Source organism: Ambystoma mexicanum, chromosome 4q, assembly GCF_040938575.1.
Source record: "Ambystoma mexicanum isolate Mex_15411 chromosome 4q, UKY_AmexF1_1, whole genome shotgun sequence".
Taxonomy (NCBI): Eukaryota; Metazoa; Chordata; class Amphibia; order Caudata; family Ambystomatidae; genus Ambystoma; species Ambystoma mexicanum.
Window position 1 is genome coordinate 307,384,934 of NC_090928.1, and position 17,098 is coordinate 307,402,031.

Sequence of the window (17,098 nt, forward strand, 5' to 3'; positions counted from 1 at the left end):
ATCTTTAAGTTACAAACACCTTGAATGCTGGTACTTGTAGGCCCATACGCAAAATGGAAAAATGAAAGTCCAAGTCCCAGCATTACAAGAGGTGTTGGCTAAAAATCCAGAAATGGATGGAGACCCTCATGTCATTGACTTGGCAGCTAACATAATGAACACAAATACAAGTAGCACAACACAATAGGTTCAGTGATGTCCTTAGCAGTGCTCGTTTGCTAGTTCAGTGAAGGAACTTGAGTTACAAAACAATAAACAGCAAGACAAGATAAGAAACATTTTTGGAAAAAGTCAACGCTGGGTGTGCCACGATAGGATTGATGCAATTTTCAGAAGCACGTTGCCCAACCTTTCCCAGCCCGGGCTGCAAAGGGTTAATGAATAAGCCGCTTGCAAGTAAAGAGAGATCCTCGGCAGCCTCCTTGCAGGTCTTTTATTTGTGTCAGTGTTTGCAGAGAATCTCAACATGAAGGTTCTAAAGCAGTACACAAGTTGCAAATGGTGGAGCAGAAACCAAAGTGATGTCAAAGGAAATGAGAATAAAAGAGAAATCCATTGGAAGGCGGCCCCTACAGAAGAAAGCCGAACAGGAGATAGGAATAGTCTTAAACAGTCCCTTCATGCTTGGAGTCTGAAATGTTAATAAACTTTGTTTAAAAAAATACTCGAAACAAAAATCAAAAGATGCAAGTATATAACTCCACGCAAGTATTATTTCCTTTAAATGTATTGTAAAAAAAACAGATTATCTTTACAAGCCATTTCTTTTATAGTCATAATCATTTTCAGATACCGCTCCTGCAATATGGCAGGCTAACGCATCACTCAAGAAAATTTTACATAGGTAAATGTATTTAATATTAATCTGTAAAATATGTCAAAATATACAAAGCAAACTGCATTTCCCTTTTTCTAGTGTAATGACCCACTTATATTACGAATATTTATACATAAATACTACACTTGCTACCTGATCAGTGATTATACTGTAATATATTACACATCGTGTGTCTGGAAGGCTGACAGAATATACACCGTAGTTCATACTGAAAATAAGGTGTGACCAAGTAACCCACTACACATCTGAGGGCCCCCTGCAAGAGCATTGTCAGTGACCAACTGGCCCCAGGTCATCAGGCTTATCTTGATCCAGTCCTGGCTTTTTAGCCAACAGTCATTGAACTGCTGGGACTTGTAGTTTTGCTTTTTTCACTGTAGGCCAGGGTCTCGGAGACCCAACTTGAAATCTGTTGGCTAAAGAAACCCAGGACTGGAGAAAGGTGATCATCATAGCATGGGACGAGTTTTCAGCTACGTGTTACTCAACAGAGCAACAATATTATCCCGGCCTGTCTTTAATGCACCGACCACAAACATCCAGAAAACACTGTTGCCGTCTTCCTTCTCAAGATCCAGGAGTGTGACCCAATGTTTTCTTCTTGCCCAGGTTTATTTGCAACTGCCACATGGCATCAGGCGCACCATTATCAGATCCTAGACAGCGATATTGTTGGGACTTTTTGTTCCATGTTTTAAAAAAAAACAAAAAGTGAAACCACAAGTTCCAGCATGCAACATGTTGGCTAAAAAACAGGAATAGACAAAGACGTGCCTGTGGACATGGAGCCAGTTGGCATTTCTGCAGTTCGGCGTAAGTGCAAGCACTGTTCTGCGGCACATTTGGACAGCCAGCTGCTTGACTTCTGTAATGAAGGCATACTGGGGGAAATGGCACAATTTCACCCAGGCCATCATCTCATGATCCTGAATCCTGGGAAGGGGATTATGCAAACCACCCACCAGCATACTTTTCTGTGCACGTACTTTGCAACTAAACGTATTTAAAAATCATTCTTGCAAAAATAAATGCACATTATAAATTCGTTTTAATCTCTGTTTCAATAAAATAAGGCCTTTTGGCACTAAGACATGAATGGGAGAGGGGACTGGTGAGTATATTTCTTCAAAAGGGCAAACTTAACATAGAAAATGGCGGCGTCACAAAACCGGTGTTGTGCACAAAAAGGCAGGGAGGGGGAGCAGAAGTAGGAATGTTTTAGGGAACCAGAATTGCAGAGAGGAAAGGAGTGCCATACAGCGACCATTCAGAAAGTCTGCATGTTAAGTTCCACCTTCCCCCAGACTCTTGCGTTCATGGCACATTTACATGGCTTCAAACTCGTCAATCCTCTGCTTGGTGTTGCCCTGCCTGATCTGCCTCAGAGTCTTGTATTTGTCCCGCCCCTGTCGCATGTTTTCAGTGTGGATCAGGTCGTTTTGAGTCTTCTTCGTCTCGTCTCTGGCGTGGGACAGCTCAGAAGTCAGAGCCTGCAATGCAAAGAGGGACATAGTTCAGGACGGGCCACTAGCTAATGGCAAAGTCCCCAATCAACGCAAGCGGAATATATCGGTATTAGCAAATCGCCCTTTACAATTCTCCCCTCATCAGCGGGCTCCCACGGTGCCTGAGGGTGGAAGGGGAGAACTGCATCACTCCCACTACCCACACACCACCCCGGGCCCAGCTGGCACCCTCTTCCTCTGCACAGGCAGATGAGGATTGTATTGTATTGTATTTTATTTATATAGCACACCGAGCCCTGAGGCAACTGGGCACATTTCTTTGGGTACATATAACAGTGCAAAAATGTCAGTTACAAATTAAATTACAGTTGCATATTTACAGTTACAGGTATAGTAGTTCATACACATTACAATCATGGGGGATAATCAGCTTAACATAAAAACTGGAATGTTTACGGTATGGGCATTTGGTGTGTTCACAGAGACTGGCAAACGTAGTGGGTTAATTTTCATTCAGAGTAAGCCAGGATTTGGCCTCATATCGGAATTTGTGAAAGGAGGGTTCTAGCCTGATGTTGGGTGGTAGTGCATTCTAGGTTTTGGCTGCGAGGACAGGGAAGTTTTTTCCCCCTACTTGGATGGGAGGCTGGCTGCTTAGAACAGTTAACACCACGCTGCCCTTCATCTAACTCTCTCCTCTCTGCTCGATATGCCAAATGTTCCTCTCTTCTTGTCCTTCTGGACGTTTCCGATGCTTTTGAAACTGTGGGTCACACTATTCTTCTTTGCTCTTCTCACAATCTTGGCTTTCATGGCACTGTCTTAAAGTGCTTTACTGCCCATCTTCCCTCACACACCCTTTCTGTCTCCTGGCTTAATGAAACCCTAACTACTTTTTCATTTACCTAAGGGGCTCCCCAGGGTTCTGTTCTTGGTCCTCTATGTTTCACCTCTATGTGGCAGTCCTCTTGCCTCTATCATTTCTTCCTGCAGAGTCCCCAATCATCTTTATGCGGACGACTCTGAGATCTTTCTTTCCTTCTCCTGTTTTTCCACTGAACTGCACTCCATTCTCTCTGCTTGTCTCCTTTCCAACCAACCTTGGATGACATCTCACTACCTCCATCTGAATCCTGAAACCAAGGTTATTTCTTTCCCGCTTCCACCATCCCTCCTCTACATCCTCCCCCTTCTGTTTCCTTTTCCACTTACTCTATTTCCCTGTCCCCTACCGCCTGTAACTTAAGCGTAATATTTGACTCCTCTTTATCCTTTTCTTCACACATCTCTACCATTTCCTGCTCTTGTCGTTATCAACTGAGCAACATTTGTAGGTCTCGCCCATTCCTCACAACTCATGCTACTAAAGTCCCACTTTCCTCTTTAGTGTTTTCTCAACTTTTCTGTTGCTCATCTATTCTCTCTTGTCTTCCTGCATCCACAATTGCTTCCCTCCGCTCAATCTACAATTCCTCTACATGTCTCCATTTCTCCCTCTCTCCTAGGAATCCTATCTCTCGGGAGGACAGCTCAGGGGCAACGTCCTCGCCTTGGAAGCAAGACGACGCAGAACAACACAGGTTCAACCCTGTGTCTGCACTTAGAAACCTCTGGGTATTAAGCACGTTATAGATAACCAATTACAGTCCGTCCCTCTTTGCTGGCTCTCTTTTGACCCTTGTCTACTGTATCATTCCCTCTATATAGTATTTAAATGCCTTAATGATCTTGCTCCTCCATATCTCTCGTCTCTTGTTTCTTTTGGCACTCTTACACGTTCTCTCAGGTCTCGGTCTCAATTTCTTCTGGCTGTCCCTTACCCTCCCCTCCCCCACATGTGCATCCTCCAGTTTCTGTTCTTTCGCCCTACGTGCCCCAAAATACTGGAATGCGCTCCCACTTTCGCTCTGCTCTATTTCCACTTTCCCTCAGTTTCAAAATCTTCTTGCCTCTCGATTAACTGCCCCTGACTGACTTATGCATTTATCTTTTGTTATACTGCTTCTGTTTATTTCCCCAGCACTTTGGCGCAAGGCGCTATAAAAATCCAATGAAATTTAAAATACAAATACAAAATACCACTTGTGCAAGGGCATATTGTGACATGCATCTAAATGGTGCGAGCACTTAGACAGCTTGTGGCAAATACTTTTCAGTGGTGTGAGTACTAGGTGTTTTTGGTGGCAATTACTATCAATGATGGAGTACCTAGACATTGGATAATGTATGGCAAGATATCCGAGTACCCCCTTGCCAGTTAGCGCCTTTGTTGGCAGCAACTGACAAGGGGGTAAGCCTCTTGCCATTTGACTGGAGCATGTGTGTACACCTGGACTTTTGATGTCAATACCTGTCGATGATATGACTCCTTGGGATTTACTGGCACTACCCGGACATTGTGTAAGTACTTGCCATATAATGGCAATAGCTGGAAGCATGGAGACTATAACTAGTGATGATGTGAATACTTGGCTATATGGTATATACCTGGCAAATTAAGCTAATATGTGTTTTATGATGTGAATACATGGACATATGCGCTCAATATCTGTTACAGGGTAGCAGTATTTTGTGTATGATGTACCAGCATATGTTGGCAATAAAACGTTAGGCGCAGTTGGTTGTACTATATGTTGGCAATAACTGGCGTATAATAGAAATATATGAAAAATGCATGGGGGTACTTGGGCCTTTGGTGTCAAAATGTGAAACATTGTGTTCGTTCCAGGACATGCAACGGTAAAACACAGTATGTGGCAGAAGTACCTGGGTATCTGGGGCACACGTGGTGGAAGTACCTGGGTATCTGGGGCACACGTGGTGGAAGTACCTGGGTATCTGGGGGCACACCGGGAAGGTTGTGAGAACCTGAACATATGATGGCAATACCTGTTGCAGGATAGCAACACCTGCCATATAATGTGAGTCTTATTATATGATGAAAACCTGGCAAAACCGAGGAAGTGAGGCCAACAGTGTGTAAAGGGGGCGAGTACTGGTATGTGTGATCAGTGCGTGGCACTTTGGTTTATGATGGCAACTGAACACATTTTCACTAAAGACAAGCCTTAACTAGTGGTTTTGCCAATGCTTGCATTGCTCTATGAGTGTCTTCTTTGTTTAATGGTTTAGGGAGAGCCGAGAGGGTGCTTTGCAGCCACGTTGCAGTGCTTCTTAGTCTGACTCGGTGCATCCAGGTAACCGAGTGACCAGGCCTCCGTTTAGTGACTGGCTGCGACATTGGTCTTTGAGTTGCAGGTTTGATGCACGTGGTCACTGATGGAGCCTTGTGTGGTCTCCAGGGTGCTCTAAAGGGGTGCAGTCCCTTTCTGGTGGGTTCAGGAAGTGGTCCCAAAGGTGGCAGGGAGACAGTCTAATGCCTCCTTTTAGTGGCACGGTTGACTGGGTTTCTTTGATAATATCCCCGCCTTGGCTGCAGCATTCATCCCATTGTAACTGCACCCAAGTCAAAGTTCCCACTATAGTGTCAGCAGAGGGCTCTATTGGGTGTGCTTTCTTTTCCAGAGTGTTAGTTTGCCACAAAGTGAACTTGCTTTTATGGGAAAAAACTCTTGGCCTATGGACCTAATCCCACAAGGAACGTGTGCTGCCAGTGCACACTTCCAGTCCTTCAACCCTATCAGTGGCGTCAAGGCTTATTTAAATGCCCCCCAAAATGGCTTTTTTGCCCCTAGGTGTACCTAATTTGGGGAGACTGAAAGATATGTGATCTGACTCATGTCTGGGGTGCTCCCGGGCCAGGCCCTTCTTTTTAACCTTAGCATCAGTTGGCTCCTGGGGAGGGGTCAGGGACCTCCAGGTTCACAATCTGTTAACAAAGTACATCTCCATTGCATGCACAACTTCACACAACACCTCTGCATGGCGGCTGCGGCTTACCATCAACTGCCTCTGCACGCGCTCGTTCTTCTCGGCCTCCGTGATGCGCTGCTCCTCGTTGCGGTCGTCAGTGATGCCTTCGGCGTTCATTTCTATACTTCCGGTGTCATCCGTGTCATTCTCGTGCACGTGCTCGTGGACATATTGAGTTATGGGTTCGTAGACTGGTGGGGGAGGGGGCGGCGGCAGAGGAGGCGCCGACATGACCATATGCAGCTCCTCTCGCGTCTTAACCAGATCATCCTGGGCTTCTCGTGCCTTTAAAAGAGAGAATGCATATGTTGAGCTGTATTTTCCCAGCCGTTGACAAAGGAAAACTGGTCATGCTGTGGGCTGTGCCGCAATATATGTTAAGGAATGCCACTACATGTAGAGATGGCTTGCCACTCGAATGTGTATCCTCTGTTGGACATTAAAACAGACATGATGTGTGATATTTATAGATTTTCATCACAAGAACACGCACACACACAGACCCACAGCTTTCTTTAAACAGGGAGGTTAACTAACAAGATTTACATAACATTATACATGTATGCAAGGCCGGCCTTAGGGCAGGGCGGGCCGGGTGACCGCCCGGGGAGCCATGTCCCCCAGGGCATCATTAGCCCCCCCAGCCACGCCAGCTTGGGGGAGTCTTTCAAGGGCTCCCCCGAGCTGGCATAGTGGGAGAAGCTGCAGCAAGCGCCCTTTTGTTATTAAATGCGCCCGTGGCGACGGGGTGCATTTAATAACAATAGGGTGCTGATTCATTGCATAAGCACCCTATTCACGTGATTACGTCCTCACTCCTACACGGGAGCGTAGCGGTTTTCATTGGAATAGGGCGCTCATGCATTAGCATGTGCGTCCTATTCCAGTGATTAAACCCCTGCAAGGCGCCGGATTGAGGAGGTATTAAAAAAAATGTGACGCATCCTGCCCCCCCCTGCCCACTGTTGACCAGGGGGGGGCGCCAATTCACCCAGGGCGCTGCAGCCACTAAGGCCTGCCCTGCATGTATGAAACAAAATACAGGTTTCTTATCAATCGATTTGCCTGCGCCTTGTTGTGGTGCTAATTGACCCCAATGAGTCCTCCATGGCCATATTTAATTATCAACGCGGCTGCAGTGGTGAAGCGAAGACCTGACCTGTTAGTACAACTAATGTGCACAAACAATCTCACAATCACTGGCGCAGTAAGAGGTATCTGTGATTGTGAGATTTATTATACATGTATACATGGCAAAAGACTGAGAGCAGAAGGGCTGGGAGGACAGGGGAATGCATGCTCAAAAACCAGTGTTTGGCTTTGTCTCTCTTTGGCTCTCCAGATGCTTTGGACTACGAGTACCATCAGCCCTAGCCATCATATTGAATGGTGAGGGATCATGGGAATCATAGTCCAAAACCTCTGCATAGCCACAGGGTGCTGAATCCTGCTTTAAGCAATGCAGGTAGTGACAGATTGCTAAGAGAAATGACAGAAGACTACACAGAGTGACCAGAATGCAATGCTCCGGGAGTGACAAGTGCCGGGTTTAGAGGAGATGCGCCAATGAAGGGAGAACTCTTAACAGAATGGAGAAGGCGGAGCTGGAGTTTTGTGTGTGTGTGGGGGGGGTAAGAATTCGAAAAAGTAACAGCCAGGACTAAAATGAACTCTGGAAAAAGCACCAGAAGCACAACAGACCCTGGTAGTCACTGGATGGGAAAGCAACAAAGCACAGCAACAAATTGGAGAGGGAGGGAACGAGCTTTCAGAATGGTTGACTTCAACTTGAAGTTCCCCAGAGGTTCCCATTTACACTGGGGGAGGGGGGGTTAACGAAAGTCACTTTTGAGGCAAATGCTTTAACCCCTTATTCAAGGATAGCTCACAAGTTAGGCGCTCACCTCTGACAATGGGGCAAGCCTGTACTTGGCAAGTTTGAATCCCTGGCATTTCATGCTTTGAACCTTTTGAGGTGGATACATTGAATACCTTTGAATTGTGTGTAATACCAGCTAAGACTGCAGCTCTTAGACGCGGCATGAATCCACCATGAAGTGCCATATAATATGATTATTATGTACCTTAAAGTGGCCTCACAACGTAATAATATAGCGGAAGTACATATGCCTGTTGTCTTCATGTAACTAAGCAAGCCTCGTTGCAACAGCGCCAAGATGCCGCAAGGGCGATTTGTGTGTTTTATAAATAAATAAATAAATACGTTGACATAGAAAACCCTAACCCAGGCACATGAAAAACAGGGATGTATGGCTCATGCAAAGCACCCAGCTAAACCCAAGATATCACAAGGGCTGTGCAAAATCCGGCTTCCATAGGTGAGAGCCCCTCATCTGAGTCACCAAGAGCAGGCCCTAGAGAGCATGGGGTTTGCACTTTTCTGTTGCTCTCTAAAGAATTGTCATTCGTGTACTTAAAAGAAATGCTGGTGGGGAATGCAGCGTATTCCTAGTTTACAAAACATCAAACACCAGAGTAGGGTATTTTTCCATGTGCAGAGGTTTTCTAGCGCATGCTGCATGAAAGTGTTTGGTAGAGGCAGGTATGGTATTTTTCAATGCAGTAGTTCACTCGAAACGCGTTGGGCTAGTTGCAACAAATAAAAACTAAATTCGAAATTTGTCAATTATAATATGTGCTATGGTTCAAAAATGACCTTGATCAAATTGAATAAGATGATAGTCGGGGCAATTATCTCCACCTGGGTGATTCTGACTCCAGACCAATCCATTTACATAAATGTAGGCCTTGGCCAGACTGAAAGAGAGCAGTGGACGCGGGTTTCCTAATTAGGAAATCTTTCTTTGTTGTTTCGTTCCCCAGCCTAGATACCAAGGTTGAGCACTTCTCCCCTGCACCTCAAACAGGACAAGTTGAACAGTGAATACATTTACACCACTTTAACACCCATTTTACTTTAGAGCTCTAATAAGGTGTGCTTAGTGTCTCATTTGTGTATTGTAGTTCACTCTATAGACATCAATGCCAACCTACAGACCCATAGGGCTACAAGAGGCAGTGGGCAGACCCTTGGCGTGGCACATCTTCAATAGAATTCCAACATAAGGTAGGTTAGCGGCAAAGGTCCTCAACTTGTGGCTCAAGAAAGGGAGGCAACATGCCTAATGCCACGAGTGGCAACTCTGCCAACATTACCAGGGGCGCTTGGTGAACTCTGTGAACCAGATGCAGTCAGATAATTTGCCATAACTCGCAGTGCACGTCAATGATGGTGCAAAAGGGGACATTGCCTCTCGGGAGCTTGGTAGACCTGTGCCATTGGCGGTGGCAAACAGAGAGATGCAAGAAGAGGGAGAGGATGGGGACTCTGGAGACTAGACGCAGGGCAACTGAAAGCCAAAAGCAAATGGGCCTCCTGATGCCATGCATGCCAGGTACATGTGGTGACCAGCGCTGTCCATGCCCACCCTCTTACCCTGTGCTGCCACTCGCCAGCCTCCTCCTCTTTGCGCTTCTTGGCTTCTTCCAGCAGTGATATCCTGGCTGTGAATTCTGCAAGTTCAGCGGCCTGTGAAAAGAGCAACAGCGAGACTGAATCATTTTGCACTTTCACCAGCTCCTACAGGCACCATGGCCATATGCAAACCGTAAAGAAAGCAGTTAGGATAAAAAAAAAAGAGGGAACTGGTTTGCACAGTAGGAGACACAAAGATCCCCCGTGGCAAGGGTCTGCAACCTTTGGCTCGCCAGATGTTTTGGACTACAGCTTCCATCAGACCTTGCCAACACAGTCAATGGTGAAGGATCACGGGTGCCTTAGTCCATAACATCTGGAGTCTGCAGTTTACAGGTCCCTGCCTTGTAGGATGGAAAGGAGTAGTGGCTCTTTCAAAATAGAAAGGAGCTGCACTGCGATTCCCCTGAAAACCCCAGGAAAATGAAGTCCTGGATGTTCTTTCTAGTAGAGCTCCGGCTTCTGAACTCCTGATATTGTTCAGGCAAGGTTGCACAATTAAGTGAAAGCTGAACACAACTTGGCAAGTGTGGGTACACTACTCTTTAATAAGGCTGAGGCAGAAGAATCACGTGGGGCTCCTACCAGCTGCTCCTGGCTCTTCATCTGGTCGACTGCTTGCCTTTCCAGGTCCTCCTTGGCCCGGATGGCGGACAGGCGATCCGCCTCCAGGCGCTCGGCCTCTTTCTGCGCCCTCTTCCTCTCCTCTTCCAGTTGGATGGCTCGCTGAATCTGTTCCGACAGCTCTGGGGTGGGAGAAGCACTTGATAAGTATAGCACCAGCAACCAAACCTTCCCATGATGCAATGCCAGCAAAGTGTCATCCCCAAGATCCCTTACTCCAGGCATGCCAATGAAGCACATGCAATGTTCACATACAACTGAACTCAACAGCCTTATAATAATCCATGTATGACGTCACACATGGGCTCCTGTTTTATAGTCCTCTGGTTGCAGTGTTTGTGAAAATGGAGAGCTATGAATGTTGTGGGGCAAAAGGGGTCATTTGCATACGGGTGGCATACAATCGGATGCAAAACTATTCGATGGCTTGGCCAACATCACCTTACACTGATCCTCCTGTCAAGGCTCACCTCTCTCGGCCCTCTTGGTCTGCGCTTCGTACTCCTTTAACCGCAGCATGAGGTCCTCCTTCTCCCTCAGCATCTGCTCCTTCTCCTTCTCTATGGCCTCTCTCTTCTTCTTCTCACCCTCCAGCATTTGTCTGTAAAGGACATGAGCAAAGAAGGATAAACATGGGACTGCCCCCATCCCGCTACATGCTTATAAAGAAAATGGCGGAACAGAATATAGCTCAACTCCTTCATGCACAAATGTGGCAATTGAGCAGCATCGGTGCTTTCTTTTGAGCCCAGCTACTGTTTACGGGCTTGCCTTTACTATTTCAGTGGAGTATAATTGGAACTGAGACAGAAAGGCACACATATCATCCCAACATGAGCGCCTAACCCCCCAATCAGACAATACCTCAAAGAGTTTTAGGGGTATTCCCCTTTAAGGCGGCAGAGCCGCTGGTAGAGAAAGATTAGGCGATGTTGACTCACACTAGCAAGCAATCACCACTTCCCAGAGCATGGCCAAAATGTACACAATAGGCCAGCTGAAAGTCTCATAATGTGCCATGGTACGTGGCCCCCGAAGGCTGAACCTGAAAGGGTTAATTAAAAAAGAGTGCCCCATCTGCGGAGGCTAGAGCTGAGCATCTAGAACACGGTCAGGAGCCTGCTGTACCTCTCCATCACTTTCTGGTGCTTCTCCTCCCGGGCCTGAGCTTTCATCTGTTGCACCTCAATCGTGTCGGGCTTTCGCCGTCGCATGTACAGCTCGTGGTTGCCCATGCACAGCTGCAGGATACGCTTGTTGATTCGTAGCCGGGGTGCATAGAAGACAAAGTCCTGGACAAGAGAGAGTAAAGACAGAAAAGGGGAGAACATGAGAAGAGGTCGAGCAGTCAGACAGGTGAGAGATGTCACAGGATGCCATGCATCTCTGGCCAGGCAAATTAACAAGGGGGGGAGGGGTTCTGGGAGTCCCTCTGCCAGACATTAGTCCTGGTTATGAGATCCCTACCCAGATTCTTTAGAGGCATTTAATTCCTCCCAGTGGAAGGGACCTTCTTTAGTATGAAGAAAATCAAAATATCAATTATAGGGGCACTTTACACCAGTTCTGGAAGAAAACTCAAGGTTGCGAACCAAGAACAGGAAATAAGCTAAGCGCCGGCTTGCTCACTTTAAGGCACATGCGACAATGTGAAATGTTTCCCGGTCTCCAAGTCTGGACCCGTGCGTGAAACCTTCACCATTGTCCGTGCCCTACAGATTGCCAACTGATCAAGGGATCAGCCTTTGTGTTGCCCTCAAAAGCATGGACAGCAGCAGCCGCCCACTGCTCTTGCATGGCTTACACCCATCTAAACCCTTCCTGGAAACCTATGGCCTTCTGCCACCATCGCCACATCTTAAGAGAATGATGGAGGCCAAGCTGCTTCCTATGCCCTCCCTTTGCACCCCACAAGCCTTGTTTTGTTTGCCATGTAAAAACAAATGAAAGGGGGTAAAAATAAAAACACGACTTGGTCCTGAGGGGAGAAATATTTATTTATTTTTTAAATTCTTGTTAACACGTCTAATCGCCCACAGGCCTCAAGGCGCACACAATTGATAGAAATTGTCTGAGCAGCTATCATACAAGCGATCTGGGACACAGCTACAGGAAGAGCCCTCACGCGTCGGCATGATCTTAATGTGTGCTTGCCTGGCCCATGGTTTAAGGTAAACACAACCCACTCTCAGAACTGAACAGCATGGCGGTACTCGGGACTCAGGGGAGCGGTCTACTTGCAGCAAGCACATGTACTTACAGGAGCCTTCTTGTCAATGGGCTTGATGATAAACTTTTTGTCGTTGAAGGAGATATTTCGGATCTCACTCCAGGGGAAGCCAATCTTTGGAGTTAGCCTACAAAGTGGAAAGTGAACGTATTACAAACATGTTCATGTGATAAAATATCAGGAAAAGAACAATAAAGAAATTAACTACATTTTTGCTCAAGTCCAAAGTCAAAGGGATGACCAATGCGCAAGCATCTAACTCGAATTTGCGGCCTTAAATGAAACACAAGAAACACATCTTTGAAAAAAGCGGGCAACCCCATCCATTCATATGAATTAGACTTCACTGCAAATATAAAATGTCGTCACTAAACACAAAAAAGTATATTAAAGCCAGAATGTAAAATTTGCAATAGAGCATCCTCCGGGCTTAGGAAAGAAACACGCCTCCGTTTTCCGAAGCCCGGCTGAAGAGACGGGCGACGATCGTCTTGGCTGAGCACATGGAGCAGCACAGCCTTGATTTGACCCTCAGGTTGCCTCAATTCTCCCCAATGTTGCCACATGAGCTCTGGCTGAGCCATTTTCTACTTCATCATCAATTTCCACTATACGTCCTGAAAACTGAACGTACATCTCTCGTGTGAGCCCCACCCATTCTCCAGTATTATGCAAGATCAGAAGTGGTTAGGCAAAAATTAACCCTGCGTGCAGAATTCAGTTTGTTGTCTTGATAAAGTTGAAATCTGGGTCCAGCTTTCAGAGAGTACAAATATTTATGTTGAGATCAACAAAGTTGGGTAAAATAAAATTGTTTGCTAGGTGGGAGGCAGGGAAGGCGACAGTTCAGGGATGAATGATCGCCTTTTTCTGATATATAAATGAAGAAGGCAAAGAGCGTTGACTGTGACGGGCTTAGCCTAATTCACCGTCTGGAACGTCGAATTGCCAATGTGCAAGGTTTCACGGCTCAAAGGAATAGACTCGAAGTGGACATGTCAGCTAAGCTAAATTGAAATATGATGGATGTCAAGGAGATTGAAAGGGCTCAATTACATGCTAATATGCTCCATTACCTTACCTGGGATAACAGAGGCAAAGCTGTAACGAGGCATCCGAAGACTGAATCGGAGAACACGCATCCCTTCATACGATTCCGCGTGTTGACACCTTTGCAAATCTAGGTGGTCCAGTATAAGCTGACCTGGAATTTCATGCATCTTATCCGCAGTACCATACCAGTGACTGCAGGAAGACGGGTAATGAAAAAAAAAAATCTACGCGTCTACGGGAAGTTATAGATCTAGTGTCATCTCATATGAGCTCATCCACGGTAGACAAATGACTGTCTCCCTTAGACGTTAATCAGAAATTACCACTCGCAATAACTCGCCTTGACCCGACAGCCTGAGTGCGGCAGTCTGGCAACAGTCCCAGTTTTCTAAGAAATCTTCAGCGGAGCAATGATAGGGTTCTCGTCCACCTACATCGAGGTTTCCTACTACAGTATTTATTATGTAAATGGGGAAAACGATAAAAGCTGTGATGACTTCGAAGCAATATCCCAAAACAATCTCTATGATATACACTGGAATGCTGGCTTCCAGGTTGGCCAAGGTCTCTAATTTCCTTATCAGGGCATACGATATTGGATTCATTTCAGTTCGTTCTACCCGTAACTGTATCAGGCGATCAGCAAATGTACTGGACAGCCATAGAGCATTATATCTAAAGAAAGCCTCGGTTGCTATCGACTTTGACAAATCCTTGCATTCACTTTGTTGGGAATTGTACGGGCAACGTTCGGTGCTTTTGGAACGTTGTTGATCAATATGATCTATTGGTTATATATTAAGCTCACTACTAGAATTCCTACCAATGAACCATCTAGACACGAAAGACAGTTTCAAGAGACATGCATGACTGGTGCCTGCAACATGTTGCCTTTCATTTTAGTCTTGGCTATTAAGTAGCACTTTAGCTCCACCTATAAGCCTAAACGATTTGCACAAGACTTGTGATGGGAGGCGGGACCTAGACCTTGTGGTGTTTGTCTTTTTACCCACCTACTGACTGTCCATGGCCATGCTAATCCCATTGGCCATTTCCAACCAGTACCCACCCTTTCCACCCACAACACATTCCGGTGGGATCTTTGACCTAGCTCTATTGCACAGTAACAACAAACTTTGTGCTTTTATTGGGCTTCGATAAATGAGCTCGCCGTGCAGTAAACACTTTTAACCAATATGCCTGCAGCCACTTGATTTATAGACAATGAACCTCATTTTAAATGCGGCGGAGTGCTAAATTACGGCATAAAAGCAAGGTGTAGTGCCTTTTCACCTTAATTTACCTCACTGGCCCATTTTCCTGCAGTGAACAGATCGAGGAGGGCCTCGAAGCGGAGATAAGATCAGTGCGTTTCATTTCACGCCTGCATGACATTTTCATGCAGGCCGTAAATGAATGGATTCCTGTGCACTACACCTTGGTTTTGCACCTGGTCAGACCCAGGCAGATTCCACAGGAATCCATTCGTAAAAGCTACCTCCAAATTGTATATCCAGGTGGCATTTACTTTTCATGAGGTTCAAGGGGAAAAATGGAAGAGTGAAAATGGGTTTGCAGCGCTTTTCCTCTTTCCTTCTCCCCTCTACCTTGTGAATGTATTGAAACTGCACACAGTGAAGTCAACAGTACCCTAAGTGCGAACATTGGTGCTCCCCTGCATGCAATTTACATTTTCTTTTAATGAAGCTGAATGTGTCCTCACATCTGTTCCTAGCACTGAATTCCTATCCAAAACACGCATTGGCAAAGCAACACTTTCAGTTGTGTATACGTATTAGATAGGAATGTTTAGTTTGGTTTAGTTTATTTAGTTTATTTATGTGTCAGCAACTGCCATAATATGCCCAGGGATTTTCATCCTTTTCCAGCTGTTGACATTTTACGGCCAGGTAGTACCATTATGGCAGTGGCAGAGGTCAAACAAAAGAATTGTGATTTAACAGTTTTGGATCAAACACAGGCTATCACTATTTGCAGATGACTGCCCGTGCTACTTGTGGAAAAACATTCAATTAAAAAAGCGAGTAATCCCTGTACTCCTATTTCCTGCATGAAAAAAAACGGACATTCGTTCTGCACTCCAATCATCAGAAGTACCGGAAGCAATATCCTGTGTCGGTTCCATATATTTCATATTTGTCATTTATATAGCGCCTTACGGCAAGGCGCTGTACAGAACCAATTTACAGTACAACAAAATGAAAATAGTATTACAGTAGACAACTGTTTAAAACTGCGATGAGACTTAAAATACAATTAAGATTGAAGTAAGAAAGTTTTCAGGGCAGTACGAAAAGTGTGATAAGAGTCAATAGACCGTAAAGAAAGAAGGGGAGAATTCCAATAGAGAGGAGCAAGCAGAGAGAGAGAACGGAATCGTGAAGATGCACATGGGGGATGGGGTACAGGTAAAAGAAAGTGTCATTTCCACAAAGGAATTTACTTTGTGGTAATTTACTTAATTGAAATTACTTCGAAATGTTTCTTGTTTTTTTTTTATGAACGCCCCCACCCCCACAAGTTCTACTTCTACACTACAACGCCCTACCCCACCGCCCTTTTACTCCTTTACCCACAAATACATACCTAATTTACTTTGTGGAAACAACAGGAGACCCGTGCGTCAGTTGCAATATTAGAAAGGATAACTTTAGTTATGGGCCATAGATTTGCTTTACTCTCGTTATTTCAATATGACGCATTAGAAAGTGGATAATGTTCCTTAACAAAACTGTTTGAGACTTTAATGAACGTTTAGTGTTTAAGATAAACATGGCGCCGTGTTCCTGATGCGTGGAGTGCAGAACAATTAAAGGGTAAGAGGTCCCTGGATAATTGTACCTGGGGAAATCACAAATGGCTTAAAACCTCGGTTAGATCTGATCTAGAGTTTTCAGGACATTTCTGGTTTAGAAACGAATGAATCTAAATCACAATTTATGCTCATTAAGGATACTATATGATATTTTATTTATATTGCGCCCATACACAAGTGTTTCAGTGCGCGGTAAGGGAGGGGGTACAAGGGATGACAGAAACAACAATCTTGATGGTTGAGCATGTCCAGTTTCTATAAAGCAAACACAGTTAACTAACAAATGAATACATTGGGAAATTGCTCAAGCATACCCACTTCCGGTATCCAGCTAATTTTGAGATAACCTTTTTATAATACATATCTTGTGCAGTTTTGTAAAGCAACGTGTCAGGGACCAGGATATAGTCCATAAAAGAGGGAATACACAACACAAGCTTTGAAAGGAAACTCCTCATCGTACAAGCAAAACATATTCCTTTCACAATCTATCCTGTTGTTAAGTATTGCAATACATCCCTCATGGCAAAGAGATAGCAAACACGTGCACAGAAACAAGCACACCAAGAGAGCCAAGCCCCTGCTACGCTCAAGTGTATGCATGTAACCCGTTCAGTGGCGTAGTCGGGGTGTGGCCTGACAGGCAAGGCCTGCCCTCTTTTCCTCAGGTCCCAACCCAACG

At 45.3% G+C, this 17,098-nt stretch overlaps 1 protein-coding gene across 1 annotated transcript in view; it reads right to left on the minus strand.

The window, feature by feature from the left end:
• Positions 1 to 418: 418 nt before the first annotated feature.
• The window catches only part of EZR (ezrin), a 188,679-nt gene continuing 171,999 nt past the window's right edge, over positions 419 to 17,098 (minus strand). The window contains exons 8-14 of the mRNA XM_069607887.1: positions 12,558 to 12,654; positions 11,426 to 11,589; positions 10,768 to 10,898; positions 10,259 to 10,419; positions 9,635 to 9,727; positions 6,205 to 6,462; positions 419 to 2,328 (exon numbers count right to left, since the gene is read on the minus strand). Coding sequence (XP_069463988.1) covers positions 2,164 to 2,328; positions 6,205 to 6,462; positions 9,635 to 9,727; positions 10,259 to 10,419; positions 10,768 to 10,898; positions 11,426 to 11,589; positions 12,558 to 12,654 — 1,069 coding nt within the window. The 3' untranslated portion in view covers positions 419 to 2,163. The remainder of the gene's footprint in view (positions 2,329 to 6,204; positions 6,463 to 9,634; positions 9,728 to 10,258; positions 10,420 to 10,767; positions 10,899 to 11,425; positions 11,590 to 12,557; positions 12,655 to 17,098) is intronic.